The sequence below is a fragment of the Aquarana catesbeiana genome, linkage group LG04 (genome assembly GCF_042186555.1).
Source record: "Aquarana catesbeiana isolate 2022-GZ linkage group LG04, ASM4218655v1, whole genome shotgun sequence".
NCBI classification, from domain to species: domain Eukaryota; kingdom Metazoa; phylum Chordata; class Amphibia; order Anura; family Ranidae; genus Aquarana; species Aquarana catesbeiana.
In genome coordinates, this window is record NC_133327.1 from 537,818,307 (window position 1) to 537,840,453 (window position 22,147).

The following is a 22,147-nucleotide window of genomic DNA, read 5'->3' on the forward strand; positions in this document are numbered from 1 at the left end:
AGAAGTTCCTCACCCTCCTCAGCAAGGTAGAGGGACACGCAGACAAGACATCCCTACATACAGGGTTGTGTACACTGGAACTAAACAAACTCACTTAACGCCCACGTCCCTCTATCTCTACCCTCCAACAAAATTGAGATCTGTCTCATCCCTCGCCCCACCTTATAGAAATATCCACAACCTCCTTCATTGCTATACATGGTCAGGTGGTAGCGGGACATCCGTGATTTTCGACACTCTCCCGTGTTAGGTAGTAGCCAACCCCCACACAGTGGTGGAGCAGGGTGCAATACCGCCAAGTGTGGTGTGCACGCTGTTCCCGCTCTGTACACGTCCGATTTTCCCCCCATATTGAGGCAGGCGGATAGATTCCCCACTGCCTCATTGGTAATCCATAGTGTTCACTACGCCAAACTTAAGACTACACTCAATACAACAGATTCCATTTTCCCCTACCTGACCGCCCTCTAACCCCCACCCCCATCCATTCATGGCGGAGGAAGTGGATTCTACCACAACACCATACTGTAAGGCTCAAACTCTCGAACAGCTCAAACTTTGCTCTATAAACATACGCAGTCTCAACACGCCTGAAAAGTGATTACAACTACTATCCTCTTTGCGCTTATTCAAGAAACACATTTTAGAATAGACAGCATTCCTAAACTACATGACAAACACTTTCTGACTGTATACCATGCGTCCAATAAAGACGCCAAGTCCAAGTGAGTTTCCATCCTAATATCTAAACATTGCCCGATTAGCATAACAGATGTCCAAAGGGATCCACTAGGAAGGTTCCTTTTTATAAAAGGTACACTTCACAATACGCCCATTACCATTGTGAATATATACGCTCCTAATACACAACAAGTTGCTTTCTTCCGTGAAACGCTCCAACAACTGTTGACATTCCATTCGGGCACTCTAATCGTCGGTGAAGATTTCAATGTAGCCATGAACCCCTCCCTTGACACATCCACTGGATTATGTTCACTTGCATACAGAGCCCTATGCGCCATAAAAACACAATTCAGAGACTTGTTGCTACATGACACATGGCGCACGTTACATCCTAAAGATAAGGACTTTACCTTTTTTTCCCCACCACATAACAAATACTCAAGAATCGACCACTTCTTTTTCACCCAAAACGGCCTATCCTTCCTCACTAAAGCAGCTATTGAGCCGATGATTCTGTCGGACCACAATCCCATCACCATGACCCTAAATATCCCCACCGCAATGATCAGATCACACATCTGGCACCTTGACAATTCTCTACTCGCTGATCCAGATCCAAACCAGACCTTATCCAAGACCCTTGCACACTACTTTACAGAAAACATGCAGGGTGATTCTTCCCCGGATGCAATTTGGGCTGCACGCAAATGTGTAATTCAGGGGGAATTCATCTCCCTGGCCACCAAAAGAAACTAACTTAGGAAAGCACGCATTGAGGACCTGACTAAACGTATCTCCACTCTAACAAAAACGCAAAGCATCCCTGGCCACTGAGGCCCTGACTGAATTGATTCTAACCAGAGAAGAACTCTGGGGGGGGAGTTGCACAAGACACTAAAACGTAAATACGCACTAATACAAAAGGTTTTCTATGAATTTGGCAACAAATCTTGGAGACTGTTAGCCAGAGCTCTACAGGTTAAGAAAGCGGCACATACTATTCACACGATCAAAGACCCCGCAGGTAACACCTTATCTACATCAGAGGAGATAGCAGACCAATTCTTGCAATATTTTTCCAAATTATACAACCTACCCACCCCATGGCTTACAACCTCCTCAAATGATCGGATGGCAGCGATCCAAGATTTCCTAAAAAAAAACAATATACTCCTTCTCCCCTCACGGACGAGGAATCCACAGGCCTAGACCTACCACTGACCGTGGAAGAGACCCTAAGTGCGCTGAAACAATTAAAAACAGGAAAGAGCTCAGGCCCGGATGGCCTGATGGTTGGCTATTATATGTCTTTCCCCGACACACTTATTCCCCAGCTAGTCAAGGCCTTCAATAACTTAACTCCATCAAGTATAGCCAGTAAAGATATCCTAGAAGCACATATCGCCCTTATTCCAAAACCAGACAAGGATACCATGCTGGTATCCAATTATTGTCCCATATCCTTGCTAAACGTGGATGTGAAACTCTACGCCAAAGCTTTATCCAAACACATCCTCCCCCTGATCCCCAGACTGGTCTATCTGGACCGAGGTGGTTTTGTCCCTGGCAGGGAGGCCAGGGATAATGCTACGTAAGCTCTGAACATTCACCATTGGCTCTCCACTAAATTTACGCAGGGCTTCCTTCTGTCCCTGGATGCGGAGAAGGCGTTCGACAGGGTGGCCTGGGATTATATGGAGGCAACACTATGTGCAGTGGGCATATCATAGCGCCTATTCTAGCTCTATACTCGTCCCACACAGGTAAAATTAGGGTAAACGGACACCTTCTCCGTCTCCAAAGGTACTAGACAGGGTTGCTCCCTGTCCCCCTTGAATTTCATACTCACCATGGAACCCCTGCTCCATAAACTCAGAGAGAACCCAGATATCAAAGGACTGTAGATCAATCATAAACAATATAAGATAGCAGCCTACGCGGATGACATCCTGCTCTTCCTAACTGACCCGGTAAACACTATTCCCAACCTTCTCAAGGACTTCTCACTTTTCAAATCTCTCTCTAATCTAAAAATACATTTCTCAAAAGCCCTAAACATTACCCTACCGACCACAATGGATACACAATGTAAGGACAATTTCCCATTTTGTTGGGATCCTCACGCCATCACATACCTGGGTATCAAAATCCGTACCAAACTGACTGACCTCTATGCCCAGAATTTTCAACCTGTCCTCCAAACCATCAAAGGTGATCTGCACAAATGGCATGCAGGACCATTCTCATGGTTTGGCAGAACAGCTATTTTAAAAAGGAACGTCTTGCCCAGACCTCTCTATCTTTTTCAAGCCTTACCCATAAAACTTCCAACAACCTTCTTTTCAGCATATAAAGGGATGTGTAGAACCCTCATATGGGCATCCAAAACGTCCAGACTGAGTTGGGATAGATTGACGCTCCCCAAAATACAAGGAGGTTTAAGCCTGCCGGACATCCAAAAATATCATTGGGCATGCCACTTGACGAGAATTGTCGACATATACATGTCAGCAACAAGGATTAGATTTAGCTTGAAAATGCATTTGCCCAAATTCCACTAGCACCCTGGATCAATCCTGCTATTATCACTAAAGAACTTAAGTCGCATCCATTAATCAACGCTACAATGCTACACTTCAGAGCTGCATGCCAAGAACTAAATTTGAGACCTACACATGGACCCATGACTCCTCTAAAAGACAACCCAGAATTTCAACCGAGCCTGGCCTTGCGTGACCCACCGGTAGACCCGCACAGGCCACAACTTAGAGTGCAGCAACTCTTCCTCAACGAGCAACTCCTGTCACACCAAGCCATGACTTCTAAATTCCCAGAATATCACATTCCTTTGTATAAGTATCTTCAAATCCGACACTTCCTACAAGTCTCTAAACCTACTCTGGCACAGAGAATACACGCCTTTTGAATTCATTTGCAATAGCGAAGAACCTCAATGACTCCTAATCTCGACTGTATATGCGCTCCTATTCCCAACACACAAAATCAAAGAAGACAAAATGGTCCAACGCTGGAGATGTAACGCAGCGCACGGCACACTACTCCATATTTGGTGGGAGTGCCCGCTCATGCAACCATTTTCGATAGAAATCCACCAACTAATCACCCAGATTACGACATATACCCCCCGACTTTACTCCCGCTCAATTCCTACTACATTATACCTCCATTCCAAGGACGGCATACAAAAATTCCCTTGTACTTCACCTCATTATTGCGGCAAATCATTGTATCCCAGTACACTGGAAAAGTAACTCGCCCCCCACCATTACAGAATGGATACAGCGGGTTGACTGGCTGAAATGGAAAACCTCATACACCAATCTAGAGACAATCCATCTAAATACAGGGAAACTTGAGCATGCTGGTTGCATTTCAGAGAATCACCGGAAACGAACACCTCCAATATTACCTCTTCTTCCACTATCTAGAGCAAACCGTAGCTAACGTTGACAACCACACCATAGAACTCCACCCCCCCTCCTCTCCCCCATACTCCATTCTACCACCAAAAACTCGCTTCATACTCAGTATGTTGAATAACTCTTTTTATACACATTCTAAACGAAGGCCATCACGGCCTATACAGACAGGTACACACCACCGGAGAGCTCTCGGGACAGCCTCCACCTCACAAACCTTTTAGAGCCTAGGATTGTGCTATGTATAGATTGGGCTCCCTCACACAATGCGAAGCACCGACCCTACTTGTACCATTGTTGCACATATGTATCCCCCCCCCCCCCCCGGACACAGTTGGATCCCTTTTAGGGGTGTCCGGAGGTGAGGGTTGATACTGTCGGTATACGTCTATACCTCACGCAGAGCTCACCACACACATATACCCCTACCTCCTGATACGGAGTACTATAGAATGCCTCTCGTTCATACCACCCTTGACCATGATACCCACATAGAGGTTCAGACAAACGTGTTTCAGATAGGTCTAGTCCTATATATTCGTCACAGAAACTGAGAAGAGAATGATCTAAAACGATCCCACTGCTTTTTGCAATGTATTTATCATTTTGGTTTTGTTGATGATTTTGTATTATACAATACTGTTGTGATTACTGTAAACCTGTAAATCTCCAATAAAATCTTAAAAAAAAAAAAAAAAAAAAAAAAGAAAACTGAAAAAAAAAAGTTATGCTTGCAATGGTTTTGCACAAAACAGCCCAGATTCTTGGGTCCCCCGCCACTCTGCTGAGTGCCTTTATAGAAAGCTGGTTGCCATGAGCGCACTCGTACTCATGGCAACCATTTTAGATCTTTGGGTTCATCAGACAGGGTTTTTGTATGCCGTCGAATAGGTGAACGGATGATTCCTTGATATGTGATGCCAACTGTCAAACACTGAGGAGGAAGCGTAGTGGTATAGAGCTGGATCCGTTTGCTGGATCCAGACTTGCAGAGTGGCACCCTGAACCAAATCTATTACCGTAGCATTTTTCAGCACCATGCAATACCCTCTGTAATACACTTAGTTGGTCAGGGGTTCATCCTAAATCAAGATTACCCAAAACCTACCTCCAGGCTGTCTGACTACCTTAGAAGAAAAGAACAAGTCGGTAAGCTTCAAATCATGGAATAGCCAGCGCAGTCTCCAGGCTTAAACCCCATGGAGCTGGTTTGGGATGAACTGTACAGAAGGGTTAAAGCAAAGCAAGCTAGAAGTGGAACACATTTGTGGGAACTTCTACAACAGTGTTGGGAAGAACTTTTCGAACAATTATTTGATTTCCTTTGTAGAAAGAATGCCCCAGGGGTCAGCTGTTTGAAAGAAAATGGTTCCATGATTTTTTATTTTTTTTTTTTAATGTCCAATCGTTTATTTGTTCTATGCTTTATTTTCAGAGTACATTGAGACCTTAAACTGCGTACATTTCAATAGAAACTGGAAAAATTGGGTAGTGTATAATGGAAAATTCAGTGGTTTTATAAGAGCTGATCATGTTTAATTCTTTGCACATTTGTGTTCTAGCCACAGTATCTAATTAGAAGGTATCTGTTTAGACGGCAGAGATTAATTAGGTGGAGCAGCTGTTATGCTAGTGCACAGGGCACAGAGGACCAAATCATTTCAGATAAACAACCCTGTACCTTGACAACATTCTATTTCTGTCTTGAACAATAATATGCAATCTACCTGACTAAAATTCTGTTATTAATGAAGCTTGGATTAAGCTATATGTACTCAATTGATGACTACTTCTGATTTGTCAAAAACTAATCGAGCTCTTTGTAGATCCTTTTTTTGTATAATCTTTGTACTGCATTTCCCACTTGAAAATTTTTTTCAACCAAAGCTATAAAGTTGGCTTTTAGGATGAACCTCTGCCATGTTTAGTGGAATAGGTTTGCTTAGGGTAAAGAAAAATCATTTTCACATCTGTATACACGTTAGGAAACTTTATTCCAGATGCATCTGCTCCATAGATTAAGGCTGGGTTCACACTGATACAACAAACGCTCTGACATTGGGAGCACATGTCACATGACGTGTGGAAATTATGAGAGCCGTCTTAACTGGCCCGAGTTTGAAAAAGGTTCCTGTCTGACTTTGGTCCTACTTCAGCCCATTGAACATCATTGAAGTCGGAAAGTAGGATCCTTGTCCTAACCATCCGACATGGTGATTCCAGCAGCAGTAAAAAAAATTTTTTGTCACACTGGGATTGTTTTGATTGTGCTAGTACGACTTGTCCTTTGACCAAAGTCGCATCAAAGTAGTATCCTGTTCAATCAAGCTGGATGGATGTAGGACTGATGTCGCAGAGTAAAGTAGGATGACAGTCGTATGACTCTCATGTATTATCAGTGTGAACCCAACCTAAAGGCTATTCCAGTGCACTTGCTCATGTTTATTAAATTGATTGTCAAATTGAACGTTTTGCTTTTAGTATCGTCACAGGTTGTAATTATGAAAAATTGTACCTCCATATTTCCTTAGACCAGTGGTTCTCAACGTCCTCAGGACCCACTAATAGGCCAGATTTTAAGTATTACCTTGGGGTGATGCAGACTATAATACTGCAATCACTGAGCTGCAAATGATATCACCTGTCATGTATTTCAGTTATCTTGCAAACCTGACCTGTTAGTGGGCTCTGAGAACAGGAGTTGAGAACCACTGGTCTAACAGGCCAGGTTTGGCCCGTTAGGCTAAGTTCACCCTTTTAGGAAAATGGTGTATGTGGGCAAGGGTCCCCTTTAGGTTAAAACGCACTGTGCAGTTTGTTGAAATGTTGTCTAATGTAAATTTTTTTCCTGTAGAATTTTTTGCCCCATCCCAGGACAGGCCAGCTGTTAATTGATTGCCTCCAGTATGACAGGAGTGAGCGCTGTTGCTCAATCGAATCCAGACACATGCTCAGTGCACTCTCTCCCTGTCAGCAGCAGAGCTGAGGCTGGACTACTGTCATCTGGGGGGTGGAGCTTATTTTCTAGAGCTTTGCTAAACGTGGCTTTCCCTAGGGCTTTCCCAAAAAGGTGAACTTGGCCTTTATAATTTAGTTTTTGACCTTCTATTTTTTAATTTTTAAAGGCAGCATTTTCCACGTGAGTACAAAGCGTTTGATATTGTGAAACTTTTCAAAGTTATAAGGACTGAGTACCAGAGAGTTCCAACTTATGTTTAGTATATGAAAAGAAAAGTGTGTTTTTACTATAACATTTTAGCTCGCCATGCCTTTGAATATAGCTGGCTGTAGTGTTTTATTACAGCTGTAATTATTAAAAACATCTCTAGTCAGACTTCTGTGCTTAGCACTATGTATACAGCAGGAAGTGGGAACTAGCTTACCTGGTGCTTTGTGTCATGTGAGATGAACGTCGCATAATGCAGAGCACAGTGAATTTGTGTCCCACTTTCCAGTAGTACACATAATGAGGGTTACCTGGCTAATGAGGTTTTTCCAGGTCGCCAAGGAAATTTTTTCTGACTTGCTGACAGGGACTTCTTGAAGGTTTGAACTCAAGTCTGATTTGATTATGCCTTATTAACATCTGATTTCATCGTTCAATAATTTGAGGTATCTTTGTTTCAGGTCACAATGACCAACGAAGAACCCCTTCCCAAAAAGGTCAGTTCAAGTTTGCGTGTTTTAATTGTTTTAATTGTTTTTTTGTTTTGTGTCTGTCTGTGGTGTTTTTTTTTTTTTTTTTTTTTTTTTTTTTTAGTTAACAGTAATTTCATTGATCTTTTCTTTCAGGTTCGCCTTTCTGAAGCAGACTTTAAAGTCTTACCAAGGGAAGAGTTACTTCTAAGGTAAAGAATGATCTATGGCACTTAAAAAAAGGAATTTCATTCTGGGGGAAAAATGAAGTCAACCACTACAAATACTTTAAGACTTTATTAAACATGCACTCACCAGCCCAGAGTTCCAGCTCTCTTTACCGGGGCTGGTTCTTCGCCGGTTTTCGGCTCTGCCATCTTGGATGTGGGAAGCTGGCTGTGACTTACTGGTGCTTCACAGCTGGCTCTGTACTGCACATGCACAAGACGCGCTGCGCTTTCTCAATGGTCCTGCAGTCTCCCGGGACCTGTCCCAAGAGGTTGAGGTGGAAAGGGGGAGTCGGTAAACTTCCGCTCTGCTCACCTAGGTGAGCAGAGGGGTTGGGGGCGGGTATCCGTCAAAAATGGGTAATAAAAAAAAAAGGCAGAATTTCCCTTTTTCAGGATAAGTTCCGCTTTTAAAGCGGTAGTAAACTCTTCCCCATAAATTTTTCCCTATTGAAATCATTAGTAAACACTGTACAAATTGCTGTGTGAGATGTCTCCTAACCTGCTCCGTTTGCTTGTAATTTGTCCAGTACATTTTCGTGATGTCAGTGGCGCATGCGCATAATTTCCCAGTTCGTGGCATGTTCATTTTGCTGTCGGTGCATTCATTACTATGCAGTGGCTCCATCATCTCTCTGCGGCACTGTCCCGAAATCCAGCAAGATTTGCTGGACTTGCAGCGTCACATGGAGTGTAAACCTCAGCTTATCACAGTACACAGGAGCAGAGATCAGTTGCATCACACAGCAGACTGCGCATGCACAAGATTACAGAAAATGAACGCAGAAGGGGTGGAAGTATAGGGCACCACGGACTCGGAAGGCGTTAATTAGCATGGTGCCAGCTTCTCGGGTAAGCCAGAATTTAAAAACAACTGAAAAAAAAAGTAAGAAACGTCCAAAAGGGGTTAATAATGCAGAATGAGTTGGAATGCTTGCTTTATTAAGAAGCAGCATTTGAGGGACAGTGTTTACTACCGCTTTAAGACTGAAGCTCACTAGATTTACTAAAGCATATTATGAATTGTCCTTTAAACACTAGCCGACCAGCCGCCATCATTTATACTGCGGCAGGTCGGCTCTCCTGCGCAATTCGCTGTGGCTCTATGTCGGGCTTTTTAAACGGCTATAGCAGGCTTGTGGCCACCGGGCGCAATGTCTGCCGGCCATACGCGGGCACGAGAGCCAGATTGTGTGTGTATAAACGCACACATCCCTATTCTGTCAGGAGGGACAGATCATCTGTTCCTACTAGTTAGGAACAGCGATCTGGCTCCTCCTCCTAGTCAGTCACATCCCCCCACAGTTAGGAACACATTTAACCCCTTGATCACCCCCTAGTGTTAACCCCTTCTTTACCAGTGACATTTACACAGTAATCAGTGCATTTTTATAACACTGACTGCTGTATAAATGTCAATGGTCCCAAAAATGTGTCCGATCTGTCCGCCGCAATGTCACAGTCCAGACTAAAAATTGCAGATCGCCGCCATTACTACACCTTGTTCCAAATTATTATGCAAATTCTTATTCAGTGTCACAAAGATTTAAATATTTTGTTTTTCAGTTTAACTCATGGATGGCATTGTGTCTCAGGGCACTTTTGATCACTGAAATCAATCTTGGACACATGTGATAATTAGATTGCCAGATGAGCCCAGTTAAAGGAAAAACTACTAAAGGAGGGTGTTCCACATTATTAAAACCCCTTTCACACTGGAGCCTTTTGCAGGCACTATAGTGTTAAAAATAGTGCCTGCAAACTGCCCTAAAACAGCTGCTCCATTCACTCCAGTGTGAAAGCCTAAGGGCTTTCACACTGGAGCGGTGCGCTGGCAGGGCGTCAGAAAAAGTCCTGCCAGCAGCTTCTTTGAAATCAATGGGGCAGCGCTGCGATACCGCCGGCAAAACACTGCTACGGCTGCGTTTTGCGGGCGGATTTACTCCCTTTTGGCCGTTAGTGGGGTGGGTTAAAACCACCCCCCCGCTAACGGCCGAGTAGCGCAGCTAAAACGACGGTAAAGTGGCGCTAAAAATATCGCAGCTTTACCACTGACGCCCTAGGCGGCACGGTGTAAAAGGGCTCTAAGCAGAGCACCATTTTCAAGCAATATGGGGAAGAAAAGATCTCTCTGCTGCCAAAAAGAGTGAAATAGTTTAATGCCTTGGACGAGGTATGAAAACTTTAGATTTTTCATGAAAACTTAAGTGTGATCATCGCACTATTAAGAGATTTGTGACTGATTCAGAGCACAGACGAGTTTCGTGCAGATAACATTGAGGAAGATTTCTGGCAGACCCATGCATCGGATCAAGAGGGCAGCTGCTAAAACATCATTACATAGCAGAAAACAGATATTTGAAGCTGCTGGTGCCTCTGGAGTCCCATGGACATCAAGGTGTAGAGTCCTCCAGAGTCTTGCAACTGTGCATAAACCTTCCATTCGGCCACCACTAACCAATGCTCACGAACAGAAATGGCTGCATTGAGCAGAAAAACACAAGAAGACTAATTTTCAAACAGTCCTGTTCACTGATGAGTGCCGTGCAACCCTGGATGGTCCAGATAGATGGAGTAGTGGATTGTTGGTGGACGGCCACCCTGTTCCAACAAAGCTGCAACGTCAGCAAGGCGGTGGTGGAGTCATGTTTTGGGCCGGAATCATGGGAAGAGAGCTGGTCGGCTCCTTTAGGGCTCTTTCACACGGGGCGGATCAGTGATGATCCGCCGTGAACACCCGCTTGCTCAGCGGGGATCGCTCCACCGATCCCCGCTGAGCAGGAAGATGACAGGTCCGTCGCTCTCCCCTATGGGGGATCGAATGATGACGGACCGTAGAGTCCGTTGTTATCCGATCCGAAAACGGATGGAAAAGTAGGGTTTTCCTCTGTTACACTTTTCGGAGCGGGTTGGATGTCAGCGGACATGTCACCGCTGACATCCGACGCTCCATAGGGATACATGTATGTCCGTTTTTCATCCAAAAACGGAAGGATGAAAAACGGACATACGGATCCTCCTTGTGAAAGAGCCCTAAGGGTCCCCGAAGGTGTAAAGATGACCTCTGCAAAGTATATGGAATTCCTGACTGACCATTTCCTTCCCTGGTACAGAAGGAAGAACTATGCTTTCCATAATAAAATCATCTTAATACATGACAATGCATCATCTCATGCTGCAAAGAATACCTCTGCATCAATGGCTGCTATGGGGATAAAAGGAGAGAGAGTCATGGTGTGGCCTCAATCCTATTGAGAACCTTCGGAGCATCCTCAAGCAAAAGATCTGTGAGGGTGGGAGGCAGTTTACATCCAAACAGCAGCTCTGGGAGGCTATTCTGACATCTTGAAAACAAATTCAAGCAGAAACTGTCCAAAAACTCACAAGTTCAATGGATGCAAGACTTGTGAAGCTGCTATCAAATAAGGGGCCCTATGTTAAAATGTAACGTGACCTGTTAAAATGTTTAAAAAGTTAAAATGTAGTTCAAAGTTTGATTGAAGTAGCTTTTGATTTCAGTAAATATGCTGCAAACAAAACAAATGACAATTTTCAGTTCTTTACAACCTATAACGTGTTTTGAAACTTACTGTGCGTAATAATTTGGAACCGTGCATTGTAAGTTTTTTTATTTTGAAAACAAAAAAAAACTGTTATTTAGGAGGTTTGTTCAATAAAATTTGAATTGTACTCTTAATAGTTGATAACATGAGAATTATGCTAACTGTTGTTTTTTTTTATCAATTTATTTAGGTAAATGAGAAAAATATCATTGGCATAATAATTTGGAACAGGATGTAGTAAAATAAAACATTAATAATAAAAATGCCATAAATATAGCCCCTATTTTAGACGCTATAACCTTTGAGCAGACCAATCAATGCACGCTTATTGCGATATTTTTAGGAAAAAAAAAATGTTGAATATATATCGGCCTAAATTGAAGGGTTTTTTTGGGGGGGGGGGGAGATATTTGTTATAGCAAAAAGTAAAAAATATAGCTTCTTTTTATTTTCAAAATTGACCTTGTTTTTTTGTTTATAGCACAAAAAATAAAAACCATAGAGATTATTGAATACCACCAAAAGAAAGCTCTATTTGTGGGGAAAAAAAATGACAATTTTGTTTGGGTACAGCGTCGCATGACTGCGCAATTGTCAGTTAAAGCGACGCAGTGCCATATCGCAAAAAATGGCCTGGTCATTAAGGGGCAAATCCTTCCGGGGCTGAAGTGGTTAAAGTCTAGAACTCCCCTGTAGGTGAATCAAAAAAAAAGAAAAGCAATTTTGGTTAGCAAAAATGTTGTTTTTTTCCCCCTCTGTTGGTATATGAAAAGCACATTTTGAAGCTAGAAGTTTGCATTTACATATTGATTTCTGTGGGTTCACGGCCTTTTGGGTTGCTTGCTCAGGAAGTTAAAAGAAACACCACTAGGTGCCTGCAAATGCCTCTGCTAAACAAGCAGTAAACCACCTAAACAATATTGGGGCTAGTGATGTTTGGTCTTCCATAAATTGCTATTTGTGTATTTTTTTTTTTTTTTCTTTTTATAATATAAAACTGTCGCTATAAGGGGCTATTCACACCAGAGGTTTTGTTATGCTCCATATACACTGTGCCTGCTGGCATTCATTGCGTCAGGACTGTGGAATGTGTTGTTGCAACTCATCTCGTGGATTACTTCTTTGTTAACTTTATTGAAACATTTAAAAATGACCCTCCAGTCAATATTACCCACCACAGCACATTGTGATGCATTGTAGCAAGTTGCACCAAGCTGCAGCACATAAAATTGGGACCTGTCCTACTTTTAGTGCACATCAATGCAGGGCTGTGGTGTGAACTGAAGCAATAGGACTTCAGGGAAATTGCCTTATATATGTATTGGGCAGTGCTCCCTAAGAACCCCCCCCCCCCCCCCCCCAAAAAAAAAAAAATCATGTACTAGAGTGAATGCCATGAAACAGGTCTGCGGGGCATCTCCACAGGCCAAAATAGTTGTCTATATTTTCACTGAATTTTTTTGCTGATTTTATATTGACATAAGGCAGTTTACTTAAATTTAAACCTACTATTTTAAACCTACTTAAGTTTTTTTTTTTTTTTGTTTGTTTTTTTTTCTTTCCCTCTATAGGTGGAAGCAATATGAGGCTTACGTCCAGGCCCTGGAGAACAAATATACTGATCTGAATTGTAAGTTTAAGTCTTGTTAAAAAAAAAAAAAAAAAAAAAAAAACGTTTGTAGTTGTGCGAAAAGACAGCGAGAATGTAAAGGGGACCTGTACTAAGTATAAAGGAGAACTGAAGCCTGAAAGCTGTGCTCTAAAAAGGCAGAGGCAAAGGGTTGTTCAGTATTGCCTGTGGTTTCCCAGCAGCTAAACCTTTCCTCCCCCATTACTGACTTGCCATGCCTTGTTCTGTACTGTGGTTATGTGGAGGCAGCCATCTTGGTAGAGCCAGTGCTTTGCTAGCTTTTATGTCAGAGCCTCTAAAAAGAACAACCCTGAGCAGCGTAGTCATACCACCAATTCTCATAAGACTAGCAGTCAGAGGCAGCAATCTCACATTACAGGCATACATCTATGCAGTGCCTAAATAAACTTGCACAGTAGGAAGTGCACTACCATTTTTTTTTTTTTTTTTTTTTTTTAAGGAGAAATTCCAGACAAAACCTACCTTTTTGTCACAGTACAGCTTAAGCAGAAATAATTTCTAACTTTTCCCTATAACAGAGCAAATCTTCATATGAGAATAAAATCTTGGCACCGTAGCGCTAAAGGATTCCAGAGCAATAGGACAGATAACTGTCATTGCGTGACGTAGACTGGATGATTAAGCCAATGCAGCCCTCCTAAAGTGGAAGTAAACCCATCGATTTTAAGTTTTGCAATAGTTACATTCCGGACACTGTCAAATGTTTGCGCTCTCAACCAAACTGTCAAACCATCCAATGACTGGTGTCAGAACTGAACACGTGCAGCTTCATGGCAATTGAAGACTCAACACAGGCCAAGATGACGGCTTCCTTGGCTGAAAAGGATAGGAGGGTTTATGTCCACTTTAAGATCGGGGAATCTTGAAAGGATAAATACAGAATTAAAGAAAAAAGGGCGCAAACACCTAGTCCATTATCAACAGCACTTTATTACAGAAGAAAGAGTACATACTCTTAAAAGTAATAACAGCATTGTATGTGAACCAAGGAACAGAAATGTCTTGCCCCTGATGGAACTCTGTGGCTCAAGTGAATGCCAAATTACCATCTGACATGTTTTGAGGGACGTACCCTCTTTTTCAGAGTAAAACTCTTCCTTGCCCCAGGTACGTCTCCCAAAATGCATCAGCTGGTAATTTGGCAGTCATATAAACCACAAGAGTTCTATCTGGCACAAGATGCGTCAGTTCCTTGGTTCGCGTGCAACGCTGTTACAATTTTTGCTTTTGTAAGCAAGGTACTCTTTTTGTCCTGTAATAAAGTGCTGTTGGTAATGCGCTAGGCATTTGCGCACTTTTGTTTTTATTATTTTTATACAGCAAATCTTCACTCTTCCACTATCAAGCTGGTTTGTCTCCCATTGTTTTCTTAGCACAGTGTAATATTATGAAGCAAGACAGTAAAGAAATGTGACATTGCATTATTCAGGATTTATATGCCATTGCAGCATGTACTGTAGGTCTGTACTTGGCTGCACAGGAACCTGTCAGTAGTTTTGTTAACTACTCTTTTTAGAGGGTTCCAGCTCCCACTTTCTCCCAGGGCACCGCGGCGCCGGAAGGAAGTTCACCTCTTCTCCCCCCCCCCCCCCCCCTCCCTCTCGGCAGTCATCTGGGACACGTCACAGGTCCCAGCTGACTGCCCAGCCAGTCACAGCATGGCTCGCATGCGCAGTGCGTGCCCGGCTGTGAAGCCACAGCCGGGTGCCCAGAGTGACAATGGCGGCGCCGCAGAGAGGAGGGGGAGACAAGCTGGTCTTTGTTCCCCCACATCGCTGGACCGTGAGACAGTTAAGTGTCCGTTTATTAAAAGTCAGAAACTGCAGTATTTCTAGCTGCTGACTTAAATTTTTTTTTTTTTTTTTAAGCGGAGCTTTAAAGTGATTGCATTAAGGTGAAAAACCTTGAGACGTTACATTCTATGCATTAAGGTGAAAAACCTTCTGTGCCGCAGCTGCCCCCAGAGCCCCCCCCCCCCCCCTTTCTTACCTGAGCCCATCCGATCCAGCAATGTGCACAGCAGCTCCAGCCGCTGTCTGTCCTCATTGGACAGATTTTATAACAGCAGACATTGGCTCCTGCTGCTGCCAATCAAATCCAGTAAAGTGGGGGTTGGAGCCGAGTCCTGCTGTCTGTGTAAATGTACGCAGCAGCTGGACTCGGGAACGAGCATGTACAGGTTCCCCCAGGGAAAGTGGCTCTCCGTGGGGGCATCTGATGAAGGGAAGGAGCCAGGAGCGCCAACGGGGCACCCCAGAAGAGGAGGATTGGGGGGCTACTCTGTGCACAACCCTTGCACAGAGCAGGTAAGTATAACATCACTTTAAGCATATCGTGCCTATTCCTGCTTCTGATTACTGGATACATTGATGGGCATCCAAGAGCAGTTAGGGCCATTCGGCAGAGACTTTTAGCAATGAATAAAGTGCTCCTGGGCAAAAGAAAAGCAGCTGCAGAATCTGTACTGTAAGTGATTTGTTATTTACGACCTATCTTACACTGTTTAAGGGATAAGATTGCTTGAGTCTAAAGCCTGGTGAGAGCTCAGGAGGAGCTGCTGTACAAACAATCCTATTTGTTAGTACAGCGATCTTCCCTACTGAGCTATTGTGTTCTGACAGGGGCACCCCTCCCATTGGCTCAGAGCACTGATGGGTGTCAATTGGCAGACCTTTTCTGTCATGCCCCTTTGACTGAACCCGGCCTGGCTGCCGTACACGCGGGCCGAATGTCAGCTAGTTTCTATTGAACTGGCCGTTTCGGCCTGTGTGTATGGCCCTTTAGTTCACTTTAGGATAACTTGATTGCACTTTAGAGTTTGCCCTGAATTAGATTAGCTCCACAAACCTTGATCTCTCCATGTCCTTCATTACTTTGAGCAGGTGCCACTTGCAGTATTTATTATTATTTGCTCTCTTAAATCTGAACTCTAACCTTTTTGTCAGGCTACATTTAAAAGCATTTTACATTGGCTAGGGGCATTGTGCTCAGATTTGCATTTTGGAAGAGCAGGCATTTTTTTAGACATATCGATGAGCTCAGCTTTTGCAGCTTGCTGATCATGCATTTTTGTCTACAAATTGGCAACAAGGAATGTCTCACCTCATCCAGGGACACAAATATAACCACCTCTGCTGTTTTTGTTTTCCTGTACTTGGAGAGCGGTCAACGTGGGCATTAGCCTGTCTGCCTTCTGTTTGTACCTATCTCTATCACAGGAATGAAAACATGGAAGGCATCTGCTCCACATACCTGTAGTATTACATGCATTAAAGTGGATGTAAACCCCCCAATTTTTTTTTTTTTTTAATTTGGATATCATACTGTAGAGTATAAGATTTCCTATCATTTAAGCCCAGTCTTGCCACACAGAGTTAATCCATCTCTGAGCAATCCTCTTTTATTGTTCAGTGAGATAAATCTTGGCAAACAGAAAAAAAACTTTGTCAAATCCTCCCCCTTGCTGTGAGTGACAGGTGATTTACATATCTCGTGCACTAGCTTAAGAGACCTGCATTATTTTTTAATTCCCTCCCCCACTCCTTTCTTCAGCAGCTCTGCAAGGATTGGCTGTTCCACACCTCACCATGATTTGGCATGCTAAAGTCATGTGGTTACTTTCCTGTCTTTTCACTAGATGTTAGAGATCATAGCAGAAGTTCAGTGTAAGAAATACACAGGAGAAAATGCATATTGACAAGGGGAGTGTAGAGGTGGGCGGGGAGTCTGACATCACGACTCCACCCACTGAGCTCCAGACAACAGACCCACCCACAGAATCTGCAGTTTTTCGGGTCTAATAACAGACAGAGGGGAGACATTTGACAGGTAAAGATACATGCAGGAGGCATGTATATCCTTATACTGTAGATAACCCCTATGGCAGTAGTTTAGAAAGGATGACATTGGGTTTACATCCACTTTAAATACTAGGACCATGAATGTTTCTGTAATGTTTCTGTACTGCACTTCAGTCTTGTGAATACTGGGGAAGCATACGCTGCTAAAAGTCAGCCCACTGCAACTATTTTATCAAATTCTTGCCTATGACATGTGAGGCCAGTTAGAGAAACGTGGAAAATTTGATCCATTTCTTGTTCTAAGTTTTGATATACAGGCATATGTAAACTAAGTAATATTTATACTGGCCTCACAATGCAGCAACTGCTCCCAGAGGAACAAAAGTAATGGGTTATATTTATTAAAACCCATTATATTCCTAGGATCATTAAATGAGTTAATGAACGTTAAAATTTGCTTTTGATTGCTTGAGGCATACATACTTAAAGTAAATGTATAGTTGTCTTTTGTTTTTTATGTCAGTATTTTTAGATAAGCTTGCGAAAAAGATACAGAACTGTGCAACAGTTATAGGCAGGTGTAAAGAAATTCTGTAAAGTAAGAATGCTTTTAATATATTTTAATTGATTTTATCAATTCACAAAATGCAAAGTGAGTCAACGGAATAAAAATCCAAATCAAATGAATATTTGGAGTGACCACCCTTTGGCTTCAAAACCGAATCAATTCTTCTAGGTACACGTGCACAGTTTTTGAAAGAATTCGGCAGGTAGGTTGTTCCAGAGACCTTGGAGAACTAACCACAGATCATCTGATGTAGGTTGCCTCAAATCCTTCTGTCTCTTTATGTAATCCCAGACAAACTCAATGATGTTGAGATCATGGCTCTGTGGGGGCTACTCCTTGTTCTTCTTTATCCTGAAGATAGTTCTTAAAGACATTGGCTGTATGTTTGGGGTGGTTGTCCTGCTGCAGAATAAATTCGGGGTCAATCACACCTCCCTGATGGTATGACATGATGGATAAATATCTGCCTGTATTTCTCAGCATTGAGGACACCATTGATCCTGAACAAATCTCCAACTCCATTTGCAGAAATGCAGTCCTAAACTTGCGAGGAACCTCCATCCTTCACTGATGCCTGCAGACCGTTATTATTGTACCACTCTCCAGCCCTTCAGCAAAAAACTGCCTCCTGCTACAGCTAAACATTTTGAATTTTGACTTCAGTCCAGAGCACCTGCTGCCATTTTCTCCTATGTTTTTGTGCATAGTTGAGTCACTTAGTCTTGTTTCCATGTCGAAGGTTTGGCTCAATTCATCCATGAAGACCACTTCTGGGCAGACTTCTCTGGACAGTAGATGGGTGTGTACCTGGGTCCCACTGTTTTCCTCCAGTTCTGTGCAGAGGGCACTGCTGGACATCTTCTAGTGTTGAAGGGAATTAATTATGATTTGTCTTTCATCTGTTGCATTAAGTTTCCCTGGCCGACCACTGCATCTACAGTCCTCAATGTTGCCCGATTAATGGTGTCCTAAAAGTGACTATTTGGCCCCCACAGAGCCCTGATCTTAACATTATGGAGTCTGAGGATTCCATGAAGAAGCAGAAGGATTTGAGGCAGCCTACATCCACAGAAGATCTGTGGTTAGTTCTCCAAGATAAACGACTTACCTGCCGAGTTCCTTCAAAAACTGTGTGCAAGTGTTCCTGGAACGATTGATGCAAGCGGTGGTCACACCAAATACTCATTTGATTTTGGATTTCTCTTCTGTTCATTTACTTTACATTTTGTTAATTGATAAAACACTTCTATTTCCAAAAGTATTCTTAATTTACAGTTGTAAAAAAAAAAACTTTTGCACAGGTGTGTGTGTGTGTGTGTGTGTGTGTGTGTGTGTGTGTGTGTGTGTGTGTGTGTGCGCTTTGCCCTGCTACATATAATGGGTACTCTTTTTATTACTTTTTACAATGAAAGTGTAGTTGTTGACCAGCCAGCAGAAATCAGTGCTTTTATGTGTGTGTGTTATCTTAACAACAGTTAAGTAATTGCACCAACAAATCCAAGAGCACTGTCTAGTAGATTATATATTTCTATGTTTTAACCACTTACTGACCAGGCCATAGCCAAATGACGGCTACAGCGCGGTCAGATAATTCTGGGAGGATGTACAATGACGTCCTCCCAGAATCGCGTGCACACTGGAGTGTCTGTGCTCGCTGAATTCTCGGGCCCCGGCGCTTCGCGTATCTGGGTAAAGGGCCAATCTCTGCGACCCTTTACCATGTGAGCGCTCCATCTAATGATGGAGCGACCGCTGTCATGTCCAGTTTTTTTTTTTTTTTTTTTCTCTAATCCAAGTGCCCCAGCAGTGCTCTACAGTGCACATCTGTGCCCATTAGTGCCCATCAGTAAGTGTTTATCAGTGCATCCTCATCGGCGCCCGCCAGTGCCGTGAAAATGCGTTTTCATTTTCTTTCCACATTTTCTAAAAACTTGTAGAATAAAATGACATGTTCAGAAGACTCATTATGCCTCATAGAATATACGTTGGGGTGTTTCTTTCCAAAATTGGGTCATTTTTGTAGGCATTTCCGTTGTCCTGGTGCTCCAGGGCCTCCAAAAGTGTGATGGGTAGTCAGGAAATTAGATGTGTAATTTATGTCCCTGGAACGCCTGATGGTGCTGCCTGCATGTTGGGCCTCTGTACGTGGCCAGGCTGTGAAAATGTCTCACACGTGGTATCGCCATATGCCATGTGAGAGAACTAACCTGTTAATATGACAATTATGTGAAAAAAATTAAAAATAAAAATCTTCATTTTGCAAAGAATTGTGGGAAAAAAATAAAACGTGAAACAACTTGCCATGCCTCTTACTAAATACCTTGGAATCTCTACTTTCCAAAAAAAGGGGCCATTTGGGGGTATTTGTACTTTCCTGACATTTCAGGGCCTCAAGAAATGATATAGGCCATCAGTACTTCAGGTGTGATCAATTTTCAATGATTGGAATCATAGCTTTTAGACTCTAAGCCCCGGTTCACACAGGGGCGACTTGTCAGGTGACTTAGCTGCCTGACAAGTCGCGTCCTGTTCTGTACTACGGAACCGTTCTAATAGGAGCCACGCAAGTCGCTCCGACTTAGAAAAAGCTTCCTGTAGTATTTTTGGGGTGACTTCAGGCGACTTGCATTGACTTCTATACAGAAGTCGTTTTGCAAGTCGCCGCTGAAGTCGCGTGCAGGTCGCCTCGGTGAGTCGGCCTGCAAGTCGTGTTGCCCCTGTGTGAACCGGCAGTAACTTTCACAAAGACCAAATATCATATTGCTACATATCTTTGGTAAAAATAACCCAAAACAGTGTGATTTCAGTTATTTTTGCCAAAAATATGTGGCAGTATAAATTTTGGCTAACATTTATGAAGAGAAATGATTAATTTGCTAAAGTTTATAACAAAAACAAAGAAAATGCTTTTTTTTTTTTTTTTTTTTAAGCTGAACTCTGGGCACATAAAGAATGTTATATTCATTTAAAAAGAAATTCTTTTTTTTTATTGCAATTAATGTGTGTACCTTAAAGGATATCTAAAAGTTTGGGTTTTATTTTGTTTGTTTTTTTTTTTTTAACCCTTTCATGCCTAAGTCTGGTTGACATTTGTTGCTTACAAGTTAAAATCTTTAATTTTTTTTGCTAGAAAATTACTTGGAACCCACAAACATTATATATATTTTTAGCAGAGACCCTAGAGAATAAAATGGCGATCGTTGCAATATTTTATGTCACACGGTATTTGCGCAGCGGTCTTTCAAATGCAGCTTTTTGGGAGAAAATACAAATACAATTTAATTAAAAATAACCAAAACACAATAGTTACCCCAATTTTTTTGTATAATGTGAAAGATGTTTTTACGCCAAGTAATAAGATACCTAACGTGTCATGTTTTTGAAATTGCGCACACTCGTGGAATGGCAACAAACTACGGTACCTAAAAATCTCCATAGGCGTAAAAAATTCTGATCACTTTTATTGTCACAAGGAATGTAAACATCCCTTGTAACTGTAATAGGTGGTGACAGGTACTCCTTTTTATGGAGGGATTGGAGCTCTCAAAAAACCCCAATCCCTCCTTTGCACTTCAAAGTATTCAGATCACCAAAAACGACGCTTCTGAATACTGTAGTTTTTTTCTTTTAAAAATTGGCAGCCGAGTAAACTAGAAGGGACGTTGCTTCTGTGTGTTTACATAGGAGACTGGAACAAAGCCATTTCCGACTTCATTCCAGTCTCACTATAGCCGGCGGAAGTGCCGGATTGTGGATCGGGTCTCCTGGTGGGGCGGGAGGCCCGGGAAGAGCGGTGATGTCCCCCCTCGCTCTTTTGGGTTAACAGCCGAGCAGCTTTTATCCGCATTGGTTGTTATTCCTAAAGAGCTAACCGCCAGCTCTAAAAAATGGTACCGCAGGCATCATCCCGGTATAACCCCTTAAAGCCGAGGCAGCATATGTGCATACGGTCAGCGCTAAGGGGTTAAATAAACTTGTCATACATGCCTCCTCTGTGCAAGGGTTTTGCACATAGTGGCCCCCGATCCTCCTCTTCTGGGGGTCCCTCAGTGGTGCTCCTGGCTCCTCCTCTTCTCGAGTGCCCCATTGGAGAGCTGCTGTCCCTCAGGGCAATCGTGCGGGCGTGTTTCTGTGTCCTGCTGCTGCGTTTATTGACACAGACAGCTGGACTCGACCCCGCCCCCGGCTCCCACATCATTGGATTTGATTGACAGCAGCAGGAGCCAATGGCCACGCTGCTATCAATCTATTCAATCAGGACCCAAGACACCGGCTGGAGCTGGTGTGCGTGTCCCTGTCGCTGGAAAGATCGGGTTCAGGTAAGTAAAAGGGGGCTCTGGGGGGCAGCTGCATCACAGGAGGTTTTTCACCTTAATGCATTAAGGTGAAAAACCTTGGGTTTACAACCCCTTTAATGTCTGCCTCTTGTAATCCTTTGTACAGAAGAGCACTTATAGGTGCGGGGGTCATTATTTTGAGCTGGACAGTATTCTGCACCAGTAAAGCTCTGCTGCATTCACATGTGCTGGCACTGAACCTGCTGATAGGAGAGCTAGAGGTAATCTTATCAGTCCACTG

The 22,147-nt window shown here is 42.9% G+C and overlaps 1 protein-coding gene across 4 annotated transcripts in view; it reads left to right on the forward strand.

The window, feature by feature from the left end:
* Window positions 1-22,147, forward strand: part of WTAP (WT1 associated protein) — a 102,429-nt gene that overhangs the window by 27,258 nt on the left and 53,024 nt on the right. For all 4 annotated transcript variants that reach the window (XR_012243955.1, XM_073627861.1, XM_073627859.1 and 1 more), the window contains 3 exons: window positions 7,752-7,787; window positions 7,917-7,972; window positions 13,122-13,180. Coding sequence is in view for 3 of the 4 variants with exons in the window: in XM_073627859.1 (XP_073483960.1) it covers window positions 7,752-7,787; window positions 7,917-7,972; window positions 13,122-13,180 (151 nt within the window). In the remaining variant the exon portion in view is untranslated. The remainder of the gene's footprint in view (window positions 1-7,751; window positions 7,788-7,916; window positions 7,973-13,121; window positions 13,181-22,147) is intronic.